The 17,861-nt window shown below is 39.6% G+C and overlaps 1 protein-coding gene across 1 annotated transcript; it reads left to right on the top strand.

Moving 5' to 3' along the window:
- Positions 1–479: 479 nt before the first annotated feature.
- On the top strand, positions 480–17,174 carry LOC118753415 (autophagy-related protein 9A-like; the record flags this gene model as incomplete). Its single annotated transcript, XM_036488287.1, is given in 2 exon segments — positions 480–604; positions 16,920–17,174. Coding segments are annotated over 2 exon segments (261 nt in total), but the record flags the coding sequence as incomplete, so codon positions are not given.
- Between the last annotated feature and the right edge of the window lie 687 nt (positions 17,175–17,861).

Below are 17,861 nucleotides of genomic sequence, written 5' to 3'. Positions count from 1 at the left end.
ATGTATTTCCACCTAAAGTAGTAAATTTTAATGCTAAAGTATCAAACCATAAATTCATAACATTTTTCTTAATATTACAACTTTTTTTTTCTCAGTGTAAAACAATTTCCTTTCCCTATTAAATCGAAAATTTTGTAAGCACTTAACCATGCAGTGAAATGTTTTAATTGGTTCAAGAAAAAATAGGAGATTAGAACTCCAATGCACTTTTTCTAGAATTTTTATTTGTTGGGTTACGACATTCTTTCAGCAACGTGACGTTTATTACATTTATTTACTATGTATGAGCATGAAAATATGTTTTGCTAGACTGCACTATGTCTATTGTGAAATTAGCAATTTTTTAATTCAATCCTTTAAGTAAAACTTTCAAACCCCTGCTAAAATTTTGCTAAAAAAATCTTAACAATAAGCCAAATTCAGGTGCGAAATTTTTTGTGCTTTATTGTTCAAAGTATAATCTAACATATTTTTTTCAGAAAGAATTAGACAACACGACATGGCACGAAGTAAAAATGAAAATTAGAGAAGTCCAATCCGAGCAGCATATGTGTATCGATAAAGAGCAATTGACGGAATTAGATATATATCATCGAATTTTGAGGTATGTGGCGATAGAATGAAAGTAATGAAAATATAGTATGATGAAACCCGTATCATTGTTTATTGTTTTTACTTTGCTTTTGGATTTTACAATTGTGCCAGGATTCTTAAATCCTCTAGATTTACAATTTTTTTTGTAGTTTACGTACCACATCTACTTTTTTTGATGAGGAATATTACCCCCATCATACAGCTATTATTAATATTTAGCTTAATATTGGTACTATTTAAAACAAAAAGTAAGAAAATCTTCTGGCGAAGGACCGCACACAGTGGTCTGAAACCCAAATCTAGGTGGACTACTATTTGCTCAAAGAACCTTTAACACCACTTTGTATCCATATGTTTTTGAGCTCGCTTAGTACGAGTTGTGAAGTCAGATTTCAAAAATTCAAAATGGCGCATCCAATATGGCGATCACAAAAATTAAAAAATCTTAAACTCTATCAAAACAGGGTATTTTGGGGGTTTGGGATCGCTGATTACGAATCTCGCATATAAATTTCGAATTTTGAAATGACAATTGATTAAGAAACTTTTAAAAGAAAGTGAGTTTAGAGATGGTAATGTAAGATAATTAGTATTTTATAGTGAAAGTAGAAATCATTCTATTGTGAATCAATAAATAATTACTCAAATTGATATGCAGAAAACAACACTTGGTTTGAATAGTCGAATTAGTAAGAAATTTTATCAATAATGAAGATTGCACAGAAGAATTGAAAGTGTTAGTAAAGTTGGTCGTTATCTTCTGCGGAAGCTTCGAACACAAGTAGATGCAGTACTTCTTACGGCAGTTATCTTTAATTAACCATTCCATCAATCCTCTTATTTTTTTCTATTTAGTTCTTATAATTATTTACGAACAATAAATCTATATTAGGGATGTTGCGAATGTGGAACTTTAGACATCCGCGGATGCGAATGCGGTCAAGTATCTTTAAGAAATAATTTAGGTAAGTAAATTAGGTGATATATGGTCAGATGAACGCATGCCCGACGACTGGAATTTAAGTGTGCTCTGCCCAATCCACAAAAATGTGACCCCGCCATTCGCGCCAACTACCGCGGTAGGTTGTAAGCATAGGTTACAAGGACTTATCGAGCGTATTGTGTGAAAGACTGAAACCCATCGTCAATGAACTGATTGGGCCTTATCAGCGTGGCTTTAGACATGGAAAATCCTCCATAGACCAGGTATTCACAATACGCCAAATCTGTTTGCCGACTTTAAAGCCGCTTTTGACAGCACTAAAAGGAGTTGCCTATACGCCGCTATGTCTGAATTTGGCATCCCCCTCAAAACTCTGCTGTGTAAAATGACGTTGAGCAATACCACGAACTCCGTCAGAATTGGGAAAGACCTCTCCGAGCCGTTCGTCACTAAACGGGGTTTCAGACAGGGCGACTCCCTTTCATGTGACTTCTTTAATCTGATGTTGGAGAAGATAATAAGAGCTGCAGAACTGAACCGGTCAGAAACAATTTACTACAAGAGCGTGCAATTGCTGGCTTATGCCGATGACATCGATATCATCGGTATCAAAAACCGCGAAGTCTGTTCTGCCTTTTCCAATTTGGATAAGGAAGCAATGCGAATAGGTCTGGTGGTAAACGAGGACAAGACGAAGTATCTCCTGTCATCAAACAAACAGTCAGCACATTCGCGCCTTGGCACCCACGTCACTGTTGACAGTTACAATATCGAGAAAGTAGAGAATTTCGTTTATTTGGGAACCAGCATTAACACCGATAATAATGTCAGTATGTAAATCCAACGCAGAATCCCTCTTGCCAACAAGTGCTACTTTGGACTGAGTAGGCAATTCAGGAGTAAAGTCCTCTCTCGACGTACGAAAACCACGCTCTATAAGTCGCTCATCATGCCCGTGCTGGTATATGGCGCAGAAGCATGAACAATGACTACATCCGATGAGGCGGCTCTTGGAGTGTTCGAGAGAAAGATTTTGCGGAGGATTTACGGGCCTTTACGCGTTGGCGACGGCGAGTACCGCAGACGATGGAACGATGAGCTGTATGAGCTGTATGAGCTTTACAACGACATGGACATAATGCAGCGAATTAAAATACAGCGGCTCCGCTGGCTTGGCCATGTCGTTCGAATGAACACCGACGCTCCAGCTCTGAAAGTATTCAACTCGGAACCCGCTGGTGGTAGCAGAGGAAGAGGGAGGCCCCTACTGCGATGGAAAGATCAGGTGGAGAAGGACTTGGCTTCACTTGGCGTTTCCAATTGGCGTCAGTTGGCACAGAGGAGAAACGACTGGCGTGCTTTGCTGAACTCGGCCAAAATCGCTCAGGCAGTTACAGCGCCAAATAAGAAGAAGAAGAAGAAATTAGGTGATTTAAATAGGTAAATAAAAAAATTGAAAAGTTAGTAAATTTTAATAAGACTTATTACGTTTAGTACTTGCATTTTAAAATTGGAACATCATAGTTAATCAAAATTAATGTTGCTGCCTTTTCAATTAAAGCCATTAAATAAATACTCGCTCACATTTACGTGTGAAATTTAACAATATTTTAATTTCTTTTCGATTGACTTTGCACCAGTTGAGAGGACTTTAAATTTTATTTATTTTTTATTTCGGTGCAAGAACAATTCCTTTTTGAGAATTGCATCGGGGCTGCAAATGTCGGATGTATCGTCCTGACATTCATTTTCACTTGAAGACTCTAGCATCATGGCAAGATCGTTTTTAAACACAGCTTACAAGGCAAACGAAATGCGTCAGGTTTTTCTAAAGCTTTTTCCAAAGAATTCTTCATTCCATTCTTTTGATTGTTTCGGAATTTGGAGAACATGTAACGTCATCAGCGTTTTTTGATTTTAGTTTTTGTATTTCATTTTTAATCCTTTTTTATGTGATTGGTTTGAAAAATGTGTGCTTATGTGAGGTTCTAAATAGGTGGATATGACAATAAAAATTTTACTTTCCAGGATCTTGTTATTTTATTAAAAACGGACCCCGTTTTTTTATAAGCATTTGAGTTATCGGAATCACGGATGATGAGGGTCTCAGAGCTGCTTAGTTCACGGGGGATTTCTTCAAAAGGTTCAACTGTAATGAATAGCTTGTAATTAATTACTCACCGCTGTCAGTCATAATCTGTCAAATCCGTTATGATGGTCCATTCCATGTGCTCAATGCGCTTTCATATTTCGAGGCAGATGAACGCAAATTTTCAACATATATTGCATGCCAAGTCCCACTCCTCAATAAATATTAAATTCGCCTTGAATGGATTTTTATTTGATTTGTGAACTTGGCTGTCAACTTTTTCACATTCAATTTTATCTTTATTTCGCTGCGTGGTAATTTTGACAATTATCACAAAAATGTTGTTGCTTTCGAGCTGAAGACGGCACACAGAAAAGAATTTGCATAGTAAAACCGGTCAATATTATTTGGTGTGGTTTCTGCTAAATAATAATAGAAAACACGGAACTCAATCACAATAAGACGTTTAATGAGAAAAAAAATAATAATTACAATTATCTAACAAAAAGTAGAAAAAACTAGCGATGCATTGAGTTTTTTCAACAGATCTTTTGCACATAATATTCGATAGTTACATAATTCTTACCTAATTAAAGGCCAGAGCTATAACTTTTTAATTATTTGAGCGTCGCACAGTGCCGCCTAAGTGGGCATAAATCGAAAAATTCGTTATCTGCAATGTGAACTTGTTTGGTATTTCTGTAAAGACAATTTATCCACTAAAAAGAATAAAACAGACATTTCCCTAAAAAAATTATTATATGCCGCCAGGAAGCCACTAAAGTCGACAAATTTTATACTAAGAATTTTAATAAAAGCATAGCCAGGCGTAAGCTCTTCAAGGAAAAAAATGTCAAAAATATATTCTTTAAAATAAAATGTTGGTTTGACGTTTCTTGTTTCCATATAGATAGTAGAGAATTACAGGAATTAAAATTTTGGGATAAAACTAAACACAGCGTGTCCCTGCGGTGTTCAAAAAAAAAATGATTTTGTTAAACAAAATTTCAAAAAATGCTAAGATTTTAATGGAATGAGTAAAAAATACATGTAAAAATAGGTTATTTTTTATTATTTTATTAAATAGTACAGGTTTTTAGCTTTCAAGAGAAGAAATAAAAACCTGCTCATTTTTTGCACTTTCTGAAGTAATGCGTTTTTCGCTAAGGAATAAAATAATTTTCTCATTTTTTGTCAGTGGTTTGAGATCTGCACGATTCGATCCATTTTCAAAAATGAAGTGTCAGATTAAAAATCTTAACCTGTGGGCAATAGAAGGTTTATTTTTTTAAAGAGTTGCCACCTGTTAAAAAATTAGATTGTTAAAAAATTAAATTAAATTTTTTTTATATTTTAAATGAATAATTAAGAGATGGGTAATAATCGAAATGTGTATTAACTACATGTACAGAGTTGCCACCTGTTTAAAAAATCAAATTCCACTTGAATTGAAGGAATTAGGTAATTGAAATAGATAGGTATCACCATAAGCGAGTCAGACGAAAGAGGTTTAAGAAGGTTTTAGCTTCAAAATATTACGAATAGGGTTGCCACCTGTTTGTAAAGTCGAATTTAGTTAAAATAAAATAATAATTACGTCAAACCATAGGATTTTTTTTTTCGTAGGAGAGGGAAATGCTTTATGCACTGGCCGGGGCGCTAGTCTCTATACTACCTTCCCCGAGTGTGGGACTCCCACCGAAGCGTGTTGGGCTACCCACTAAAACCCAAATTCCCACCGGCCGCGCAAGAATCCCGCATCTGGCACCGCAATTCTGCATGTCTTCAGATGCAGGAGCGCGCTGTTAGAGCCTTGGGGCTGCTCTTTTGTAGGGGCGTTTCACTCGGGTGTCCTCAGTAGTCGTTTGCAGCGGAGTACGAATTTCACGTATCTCGCAACTGCTTCCCACTTTTCTGCGCTGGAGATCATTACCCCAACTATGTTGTTCGGAGTTATGTCTCCGTGTCTTTCTTCCAACATTCTGCGCGAAATCAAGAAGTGTTCGCAGGTGAAGAATGTGTGGTACACGTTATCTTCGACGTTTCCACAGTAGTGACAGAACGGTGAGTCCACCCTTCCCATTCTATGAAGATATTCTCGGAAGTAACCATGACCGGTGAGGAATTGCGCCAGGTAGAAATCGACTTCCCCATGTGGTCTGTTCAGCCATGTTTGAAGGTCGGCTATCAGGGAGTGCGTCCATCGACCTTTTGTGCTCGCGTTCCAGTTTTGTTGCCACTGCTGGATCAGTTGCTCGCGCGCCCTTGCCGCGGCAGCTGCTCGACCTATCTCGGCACTGAGATTGTAAATCTCTTTTCGCTCGTAAGCAAGTAGCTCCATTGGCATGACGCCAGAAATAACTAGAACCGCGTCCGCGGACACTGTACGTTATGCAGAAGCAATGCGTAGTGCCCCTCTGCGCTGTACCGAAGACATTTGAATCCGGTATTTTTTGACTTTCAATGCGTCAGCCCATATTTCTGCCCCGTACAGGAGCACCGATTGGACCGCTGTCATCAGAAGCTTCCAGCGGCATGGCTTCGGGCCGCCCACGTTCGCCATCAGCCGGCTTAGAGCCGCCGTGCTCTGCGCAGCTTTTTCACATACTCCATGATGTGTTCCCAGAATGTGAGTTTGCTGTCAAGCTTCGCCCCTAGGTATTTTGTAGACCTAGAAGTCGTCACGAGTTGAGGTCCGACCATCATATTTATAATTGTTGGGATCCGTTTCCTGGTGAGGAGCACGATCTCCGTTTTGGCTGTAGCCAATTGCAGACCGTGATCGCTCATCCATCCACTGACGTTGCGCATGACCTGGTTTAGCTTGAGCTGTGCTAGCTGGACATTTCTTGCTGTTGTCACGGCGGCCACGTCGTCCGCGAAGGCGACAAGGAAGGCGCTCTCCGGCATTTCCGTGCGCAATAGACTGTCATACGTGGCGTTCCAGAGGTCCGGCCAAGTACAGACCCCTGTACCGCTCCGCCGGTTATACGTCTCTTTCTCTGACCTTGTGTTGTGTCGTACAAAAGCCAACGGTCTCTGAGGTAGTCCCGGATCATATCTAGCAAGTATGTTGGAACCTTGAATGACCGTTCCAAGGCCTCCAGCATGTCGTCCCATCTTGCCGAGTTGAAGGCGTTCTTGACGTCCAGTGTGACTAGCAGCACTATTGGCCGCGCCTGGTGGCAGGCTTCTTCGGCCTTATGTACCGCCTCGACTACTTCGCCAATTGCTCCTATAGTTGAGTGTCCCTTCCTGAAGCCATGTTGTCGGGGTGAAAGGCCTCCCTCGCTTTCTATGGCTGACGTCAAGCGTATTTTGAGCAGACTCTCCATCATTTTGCCTGCTGTGTCTAGCATGCAGAGTGGCCGGAAGGATGAAGGAGAGTTTGGGTCCCCTTTGCCCTTGGGTATAAGCACCTTCTTCCATTGGCTTGGGAAGACTCGGGCCCTAAGGCAGCTGTTGTACATGTTAAGCAGAAGATCAGGACTCGTTTCCGCTGCTAACCTGATTGCCTCCGCTGGTATGCCATCTGGGCCTGGAACCTTGCCGGCTTTCATGCCTCGCATGGCTAGCTTCAGCTCGTCTGTCGAAAACAGTGGTGCCTCGGCTTGCTTCTCGACGAACACTGTGTCGGCTCTTAGTGGGTGTGTGGGAAATAGCGCATCCACTTTATTCTTAACTCGGGCCTCATCCATCGCTTGCGATGATGTATGGAACTTTTTCATCACTATTTTGTATCCCTGGCCCCAGGGATCGCGATCCACTTCGTCACATAGCGCTTTCCAGCAATTCCGTTTACTCTTCTGTATCTCGGCCCCAAGTGCTTTCTTAGCAGGTCTACCACGAGCGCGCGTTGCGAGTCTCCGCATTCTATGGCAGGCCCTTCGCAGCTCAGCAATTCGGTCATTCCACCAGTATACCTGCTTTTTACCTGACCATGCTCTCCTCTTTGGCATTGAGGCTTTGCATGACCGGTCTTGCGTTGAAATCTCCAGCAACAATTATGTGGCCGGTTATATCGCGCAATTCGTCTTCAAGGTCTTCGAGCTTTTCCCTGAAGACAGGGACTGTGTCGTTTGGAGACAGGTAGCAGCTCACCAGAGTGATTTGCGCCATTTTAACCCAGACGTAGCAGCGTCCGACCCCGCTGCTCTGCGCGATGGTTGGGGTTAGCAATCCATATCGCGGCCGAGCCTGATTGGTCAACATGCCAGGTTTCCTTTGTTCTATAGGGTTCACTGATGATGACAGCGTCTGCTCTTTGTTAAAGAACCAATTGGTCCAGCAGGTCATCAGCTACCCTACTCCTGTTCATATTGCCTTGTATAAATTTAATCATATTCTCCCAAGCTTTGTCTTAGCCTCAGCAAGGACATCCCTGAAGGCCTTGCACGCTCCCGACCCGGGCAGGTGATTGGCATTTTTCTGTCCATCTCCTGCCGAGCACAGGTAGCAGCTTGGGCTTTCTTTACATGCAGAGGCTATGTGGCCCTGCTGACCGCATTTCCAGCATGAACTGCTTCTGTCTGGGCCTTTGCATGCCGCCTTTTTGTGGCCATACCCCAGACAGCGGAAACACCTTTGGACATCCGCGCGCTCTCGGACGCGGCAGATAATCCAACCTACTCGCAGCTTCCCCTTTTCAATAAGAGTCCGGCCTGGCAGTTCGTCGCTTTCCACCACAGCCATTCTTTGTTCTCGCGAGTTTACAGCGAGGAGAGAGACGCGAAGTTGGCCATTCATCTTGTCTCCTAACTTCCCGCGTATAGCGTTCTCCACTTCCGGGGCCGTGGTTAGGCAGTCCATGCCCAGAACTTCTAGACGTAAACGTCTAGTGAGAATACGGGCGTCTCCAAGCTGGCCAATGGCAGTGCACACATTTTCCTTAAATGCTGAGTGGTCGCCACAGCGCTCCATTTCGATGAGCACGCCGCCTTCGCGGGTTTTCCGAGCAGATCGAATTACGGTCTCCGTCTTCTCAGGTTGGAGCTTACCACGTATCGTTCCCAGCACCTCTGCATAGGTTTTGCCTTCAGCTGGCTTAATGATTAGTTTGGCGAGACTCTTCTTTTTTCTCACCCTCTTCTTTTTTTTGCGGCTGGTCGCTTCGCCCTTATTGACCAAGGGTTCACCTCGCGCTGGCCCTGGCTTGGGCTTTCTGCTTTTTCCAACCGTTTTCCATTGATTAGCTGGTACGGTTTTCTGTGCATTATTATTATTATTACCATTATTGTTATTAGGATTATTAATAATGATATTTTTACTACTATTATTATTATTATTAGTAGTATTTTTTTTCTTTTCCGGCTCGCCTGTTGGGGAGTCGGATCGAGTTCGAGCTCTCTTTTGCGAGCCAGGGCCAGTTTTCTGCAGCTCGGAAAGGGTAGACCCCTTCCGGCGCTGCTCTCGGAGGTAGCTTAGTATATTTAGGCTCTCCTCGATTTAGGCCATACCCGTTTTTATGTCCATGGACATATTTTTCTGCTTGGAGACAGCACTCTGCATCTTCTTCAAGACGAGCCGAATCTGGGTCAATTGCTCATCTGCATTGCCTTCGCACGTTCCCAAGCTTGCGGTGGCATGCGTGTTTCTGTTTGCAGCAGCTGGCGTTTGATGACCACCATCCGGCTGCCGGGAGTTGTCGTTTGCGAAGGTGTACCCTTCTGCACCACGTCGACGGCTCTCTCCGTGCTCGTGGTGCCGGCTTTTGCCTGCAGAGGAGTTTGTGGCGGGGAGCGCACAACTCTACTGCTCTTTCTAAATGCGCTGCATTCTTCCTCGGGAGCATCTAAACCCATTACAGTTGTTTTTGTTATTTGTTTAATCATGTCAGTTCTATTGGGTCTCCGCTTCAAGCCGCTATCTCCACGGTGACAGGTAATAAGGTCAATGGAAATAAGGTCAATTGACTTTATTTCCCACCCTGGTGCGAAATAAAGTCAATTGACATTATTACCTTTTCAAAAGCGAAATAAAGTCAACAAAAATTTGGAAATAAAGTCATTGACGCTATTGGAAAAATGGAAATAGCGTCAACAATGCTTAAAGTATGTCGATTCATTGAAAAAAATGTTGTTCTTACAATAAACATTGCCCCGTAAGTGTTGTTTTTTAATAGATGAAAAAGGCTTTTGCCAAATCCTCATTGTTGTGATAGTAATCCACACACAATCATGAACTACCACCAATTGATTCTATTAAAAAAAGAATTTAAATTACGAATATGTAAAAACACGATGCGAAAAACTAAACGCCTGCGCACAGCTGGTATACGAGAAATATTTGAAGAAAGATTGGAGAAATGATCCATAACTTGCAACAATAAAGCGAACACTATTAAATTGAAGAAACAGTACATGTCCTTGGTTATGAGGTGCCATATTGAGGATAAAAAAGTGCCAAAATGTGCCAAATTGAAAAATTAAGTGCCATTTGAACTAAAATAGGAACAAATGGCACGGTTTGAGCCAAGTTGGCATCCCTGCTTCCAATAACTTACAAATATAAAAATGTGAAATATCGAGGGCTTGAATTCATTAATACCCTCTATCTGCAATTTGCACAAAAACTAATTTGTGATTTTAGAAACCATCTGGGACTTATTACCTGTCGTTATATAAGGAAGCATTAATATCACTGATGACAGTTAAAGCTTAGGTGGATTTTTATATCAGAATCTCATCTTTGTGAAAAGTGTGCAGATAGGGGGTATTATTGAATATAAGCCCTTGATGTTTAAAATATGTAAAAATTTTATTTCAACGTATACAAAAAATAAATCTACCTGCGTTACAGCACGTCGGGAGACGGGGAAGGGGGGGCCGGGGGGCCGCGGCGTAGCGTGACGTGGTGTGCGCGCCGGGTGCGCGGGGTACGCGGGGCGCGAGCGCGACGCGCGCGGTGTGGCGCGCTGACACGGGCCGCCGCGAAGCTAAGCAAATTTAATGTTTGAAAGAGAAATAATGTCAATTGATTTTATTTCGTTTTTAAAAAGGTAATAATGTCAATTGACTTTATTTCCCTCCCTGGTGCGACCTTATTTCCGTTGATCTTATTACCTGTCACCTATCTCCGCACGTAGCACAGTCGCTTTAAGTGTCCCGAAGTTCCCTTCTCTCAAAGGAGCAGGCCATCGCGACGGTTGACACAAGTCCTTATGGGATATTGTGTTCAGAGCCAAGACAGCGCAAAACCAGGAGTAAATCTCAACTGGACCTGTGCGGCCAACTATATGGCGACGTGTATTGAACGTACTTGAAGACCTGCCAGGGTTTTAACGAGACGGAGGCGATTGCAGCATTAACCCACCAGCCATTTCTGTGAGGTGCCGCCCTCACATACTAAAGTGGTGGAATACTGCTCTCGCCAGCCCAATGTCGAATTAATCGTATACATGTTCCAGTATGCCATGAACAGGTTCTAACTGGTCTCAATCCTGGGATGCTTTTTGGGAGGCGGCATCTGTTCGCCCGGACACAGGAGATTGATCAAGCATTTCTGATCTTTTAAATCAGGCCCTCGGCTCCTGCCGCTCTTGGTCTGGGACTTCTTATTGGTTATTCGCAGCTAACCCACCGAAGTAGGCCGTTCACGATCAGCCCTGTGTGACCCCGGTAAGGCCCTGAGCTTAGCCCTTACCATAGGATTACGCCATCGTATTTGTTGTTTTAGTACAAATACATACATTGTCAATCAGTGATTTGTTCTGATAACATTCCGTTTAGATTACTGGACTCTTAGATTAACTCAGGAATGTTTTTCCTCTCCACTTATTTCTTGCTAAATATGTCAAAATTTTTCATTTGTCTTATACTCATATTGATATACATATTTCAGTTACCTTATTCCCTTAATTAAAGTGAATTTGATTTTTTAAACATGTGGCAACCCTTCTACGTGTCATTTGGAGGTAAAGTATTTTCAAAACTAGTTCAATTGATACCCATATTGTAATATCTAATTCATTTAACTTATTAAATAATTTTAATAAAATTTGTAACAGGTGGCAACCCTTTTAAAAAATAAAAAACTTTATTATACATCTACAGGCCAAGCCCTGCCATTTCACACCTTACTTTGGAAAATAAAACGAACTATATCTACATACCTATGTAAAAGCCACAAGAACCCAAATTTTCAACTTCAAACTGCATTTACAGTGAAAGTATGAAAGTTATCCAAAAACCAATTGCATTTTTGAAATTAGCGTCCTCAATTTTACTAAGAAGCCAATTTTCATTTAAAGCCGTCCATTATTCTATTTTTGCCCACATTTCATATGGAAGGGAAGCACTGTGCGTCGATTCTCTTTATAGGCAGACGCTGGATCTTAATCTTTGGCTTTGAATAGCAAAAGACGAGGGACGTAAAGGGGCACAGTTTTACTGTCGCGTCTCAACAGGCAAAAAATATTGACTACAATTTGTCATTTTGTTTGCCAAATATACGTTTTATTAGTGCACTTGCACAACATTCGCATTTTATTGTGAATAATCAATGTGGAGCTTTTGCGATTGCGAACCTTAAAATTAATGCGGAAACTCCGCGGTTGCGAATGCGAATGCGAATATTCGCAACAACCCTGATCTATATATATATAGGTGTTTCCACAAAAATTTAAACCGAAAATGCAAGCAGTAAATGAGTTTAAATGGATAACTTAAAATTTCGTATTCAGATGGCGAAAAAAGGTTATAAAAACGAGAAACGGTGGAGAGAAGAGCTGAAAAAATTAAATGATGTACTACGTATTACTAGTAAAAATATTGTATGGGGGAAAAATCTGTCACGACCGATATGTCACGTCCGTTATCACATTTTAATTCTAAATTAAACCAACAACGAATTGCTTCTGATTTAAAATGAATTGGTTGTAATTTGACTTAATTTAAAGAATATTTAAGAAAGGAAACCCTCACAGGATTCGCAGAGTTTTGCTTATTTTTACATGTACTCTGAAACCACTTCTGTTTTTGTCTCGTCCGTTATGATCTCCTTTCCTTCGATTTTCTCGACACCAGTATTCCAAGCGCACTTAATTTTTTTGTCAACCAAAGGACGGTAAAAAAGCTACACAACGACATATTTTTTTTATAAGTGACTTACGCTTTCGTATGATTGTTTTAACTCCAGAATGCAAATAAGTCATCCCAAGATGCGCATCCAGAATGCAAATAAGTCATCCCAAGATGCACATAATGAATGCGGATGATTATAGTATTCCTCTCTTACGTTCTAGGTTTTGTTACTGATCCTTATATCTTTGTTCACTTTCTCTTACTATATACATGTTTTCTAAATTACGCAAATTAATGTTTTAATTAAATTTGTTAAAATCTATACACAGTGCAAATAATATATCAATACATTTTTGTTATGGTGTCTCCAGGCCATAAATCGGCGAGTTCTTTTCACCTTGTTGCGTATCATCAGCAAAAAAAACAACCTGGCTGAAAATAATTCACTTGAACGCGCAAAGTTTATATAAAAAACTCGATGAATTTAGATATGCCCTTTATAGATTCGAATATTGATATTTTATGTGTTTCCGAAACTTGGTTTCTTCATTTCATAGTAAGGACTTAGTAAAAGCAAATGGTTATCAACTTTTCAGAGCTGATAGAAGTGGTTATGCTAGTGGGTTGCAATATATATTAAAAATAGTTTGTCCTGTAGATTAAGTTGTGCTTCCGGCAATCACCATTGCCGTCGAATATGTGTTTGTAGATGTGTTTTCCGAAAATAATAAAGTCCTTGTCGGTAGTGTATATAGACTAAATCGTTATTTTAATTTTACTAATTTTACGGAATTACTTCATCCTCTTATTGAAAACTATAGAAACATTATAATTGCCGGAGATTTCAATAGAAACTTGCTCGAAGACATCAGTTTAAGGCTAAGTATGGAATCTCTTGGGCTTTTCCCCACTAATGCATCCCTTCCGACACATTTTACCAACACTAACAGCAGCCTACTGGATATATTTTTTGTGAGCGACTTACAGAAATTCCTCCACTACAAAATCTGCACCTGGATTCTCAAAACATGATCTGATTTTTTGGACATATGACACCCGAACGCCAGGAACACCAACCTCTTTTACATATCGTGACTTCAAATATATTGACTTTACTTCACTTACAGCTGCGGTTGAGTTAGTGGAGTGGACACATATTCAGAATCTCGTATCTATTCAGGACCAAACTAGCTTCCTACCAGACCATATTAAGTGGCTTTTTGACTGCTATGTTCCGATCAGGCATAAAATAATAAACCGACACAGTATGCCTTGGTTTAATGTGAATATATAAACCGTTTGATAAATATACGGAATCAGGCCTACACGAGATGGAAAAGGTACAGAACACCTGAAGCTCTTAATCTTTTTAAAAATGCTCGGCTTACTGCGAACAGAGCCATAAAGACAGCAAAAACCATCTTCTACAAAGAAAAAGTTAGTTCTGCTATAAATTCTCTGTAAGTCATGCAACTTTCCTTAAAATAATATTACCCAAAATCCTGCCACATTCAACCTGACAGCCTGTGTTTTTGCCCAGAGCAATGGAAAGTTGCCAGGGTTATTACTGCTCACAAAAAAGATGATGAATATAGACCTATAGCTATCTTACCTTTTCTGTCGAAAGTCGTTGATCGTATTTTATACAATCAAATAATTTCGTATGTGCAAGACAACAGACTTCTGTCAGACCGTCAGTCTGGGTTCCGATCGAAGAGACGCTGCACAACGGCACTCTTGGACGTGGTAGAAAGCATTCGATCACAAAACGACGAAAATAATATTGTCTTCTTAACCCTACTCGATAATTCTAAGGCTTTTGACTCAGTGGACCGTAGGTTATGATGTTGCAAGTTGAAAAACTTATTTAACTTTTCCTGCCATGCAACTGCCTTGATCAGATCTTACCTTGGCGGCAGAACTCAGGCTGTGAGCATTGGCCCCAGAAAATCTGATTTCCAACCTGTACTTAGAGGAGTCCCGCAAGGCTCTATTCTGGGTCCTTTGTTATTTGTTTTGTTTACAAACGACTTACCGAACGTTTTAAAATATTGTGATGTCCATATTTCCGCTGCTGATGTCCAATTGTATGTTTCCTGTCCTCCGGATCGTAGTAGTATTTGTATTAAGAATCTAAATTCTGACTTGACTCTTATAGGGGATTGGGCTACTAGTAACGGCTTATGCCTTAATCCCAATGGATTGTCATTCATAGGAATTCCATTGTCATTAGTAATTTCGGTAACATCTTGTTGGATAAGTCAGCCATAAAATATGTTGACACGGCAAAAAAATCTTGGCGTAATCTTTAACAAAACATTGACATGGAAAGATCACATTTTTAGCACAGTAGGTAAAGTGTATGGGATGCTTCGTACACTCTGGTTGACTCAATACTTCACTCCTTCAAATATAAGACTACTCTTAGCTAGCTGAGGTTTATGCAAATTGTGCCTCCGTATGTAAGATAAAGCTAAATGTTGTCTATAACAACATTGCAAGATATGTATATGGATTAAAAAGACTTGACCATTTATCACCAAATGCTGAAAAACTGCTAAACATTTCTTTTGATAACCTTTTAAAAACTAAGGTACTCGTTTTTTTACATAAGTTTATATATACAACGGAACCTCTCTATCTTTATGGCAGGCTTCAGTTTCTCAATCATCGAGGTCTACACTTAGAGTGCACATCAAATATCGGACTCGTGTGTCTGAACGACAGTTTTTCATACACTCTATATGTCTTTGGAACTCTCTTCCCATTCGATTAAGACAATTAAATAATGCACTGTTCTTCAAAAAAGAATTAATCAACTTCTATATTACTAAGAAATTTCATGTAGATGTATGTTCTTTTATATTACATTATTATATTTAAGTAAAATATTGTTATTTTTAGACTTTAATTCAAAATCATTTATGTTCCATGCTAAACAACTTTTGTAATTTCAATACCACAAAACTTATCCTTTGTCCTTTGCTTTATTTATTTTTTAGGTATGTAACTAGCTTAAATAATTCGTTGAATTGTTGTCCTAGGATTAAGTATCAAACAAATCAAATCAAAAAAAAAAATAAAAATAATTTAATAAAAATCAGAAATCAAAAGTTGTACGAGTGTCATATCCGACGTCATGGAAACACCCACGTATTATTCATAGATCTAATATAAATAAGAATGTTTTCAGAAATACTATTAAAAAGGTTAAGCAAAAAAGTATCAATGGTTATGGAAAGACTAGGTCTTACTAAAAATTCTCCCATAAATGATTTTTCGCACAATTTAACTTTTGTCGTTTTGAATTTTGTAATATACAAATTTGCAAATACTAACCTTTGTTGGCGATTTTAAAATTTAAGCATTAGAAAAATAATAAAATAGTTTACACTATGTTGTAGTGTGTAAATCCAGTTATCAAACCGATGTAGGAATGGAAAATATGAGAATTTTATAGTTGTGCATTTAAAAATAATCGTGTGATTACGTTCAAAAAATTCATTTCCACATGGCATTTTTTAAATGGAACACATTTTTCCATTTCAATGCCTAGTGGAAATTCGGCAACATCATCTCTACGTGGGTGAGTGTCGCTTAAAGGATTAATACAGCCATATTAAACTTTTTTTAGTGGTTTAATCATAGAAAACTAGGTGCACGAGATATAGGTAAACTAAAAAATACTAATTTAAAGAGTTCAATTTTCCGACTTTTGTCCGCCCAGATTTGGGATTCAGACCACTGTGCGGCATATTTAACTTCCTCAAATAAATAATTTTTCATCAAATGTCAGAACTAACTAGCTCTTAAAGACTATGTAGTCGCAGGTGAGAGACACGTTTGGCCCCTTAAACTTTGAGTGCAAATAAAACAAAACCATTATGACTTTGTTCACCGAAAATAGTTAGCGTGGTATCGTCTTTTAAAAACATAGCGTAGTTATTCCGTTACATAAATGGCTGGTTGCAATAATGCAGTGCAACAGTGTAATTACTGTATTCCGCACGTGGACGTTACATCCAGAGTTATTGAGTGGTTTAATATGTTCAGAATTTATGTTTATTACCTATTTGAAACAAGTCCAACTTGTCAGGGAGTCAGCCTAATAACCTTTATTATTTTCTAAGGGCGTATTTTGCAATGTAAATTTACTCAGCTCGGCTGTTAACTTGCATCGTTGTACAGAAACTCGATAATTAAGTGCCGTTAACTCTAGTTCGGCCGATCGCCGCTGTAAAACAACATTAAAAAGTATTTTTCTCTTCTCCAGATTTAAAAACTATATGGTCGCTTTAATGAACAAAAACCTTCTACCTGTCAAATTCCATCTTCCGCTAGTTGGAGAGGTTACTACCCTGAGCCGTGGATTGCTGTTTAACATACATGTAATACTATTCAGTAAGTAAAATAAATTTGTAATAATTTAAAGTGTGTCCACTTTCGAATAACGATACTCGTAACAAAAAGAGTATGTATGATAGTGTATGTCATATTCACATACAAAATAAACTAAATCTTATCTTAATTTCATTTATTTTGTAAAAGTTTACATAACAATGTTATATAATTAATGCGCAGCGCTAGTAGCAGTGGCTTTGGACTGATTGGTGACGCTGCACGTCAAACGGACCAAAGCTCTGCCTAAAATTCTACGCAATAGTAATTACCGTAAAGCGTGCTAAAAGACTCCTTCTGGACCCGACAGCATATCAACAGGCCCTGAGCGGCATTCACAGGGAGTCGGTCTCAAGCTACGTAGACTCGAGACCTGTGAATGCCGTTCTGGACACACAGCCACCCTGACGTGGGCGAGACGGAGCTTCGTCTGCCTCGGGAGACTCGGACCACATTAGCCCAAGTTCGCTCTGGCTACTTCAGCAGGTTGAACTCCTGTAGTGCGTTTCTGTAACCTTGCGATACACCTTATATCGTAAAATATAACGCTTTTCCACTTTTATCGCAAGCAAGTGTATCTGTAACTGTGGTGAAAAAAATATTGCTATAAATGATGCGCTAAATATATCACTAGCTGTAAGTCAAGCGAGCTTTAGTTTTCGCAACTAAAAGCGTAAAATATGAGTGAGATATGTACGATTTCAATTGTTTTAAATTTTTTTAAAACAAACCAGTAATTTTTAATCAAAAAACAAAACCGACTTCAAAACCGACTTAAAAATTTAAGATTATCGTTAATTTCTTCATGACCCGATGA

Source organism: Rhagoletis pomonella, unplaced genomic scaffold (genome assembly GCF_013731165.1).
Source record: "Rhagoletis pomonella isolate Grant_MI unplaced genomic scaffold, Rhpom_1.0 Rhpom_scaffold_02430, whole genome shotgun sequence".
NCBI classification, from domain to species: domain Eukaryota; kingdom Metazoa; phylum Arthropoda; class Insecta; order Diptera; family Tephritidae; genus Rhagoletis; species Rhagoletis pomonella.
The sequence above is the reverse complement of the archived record's forward strand: the minus strand, read 5'-3'. Positions and strand labels throughout refer to the sequence as shown.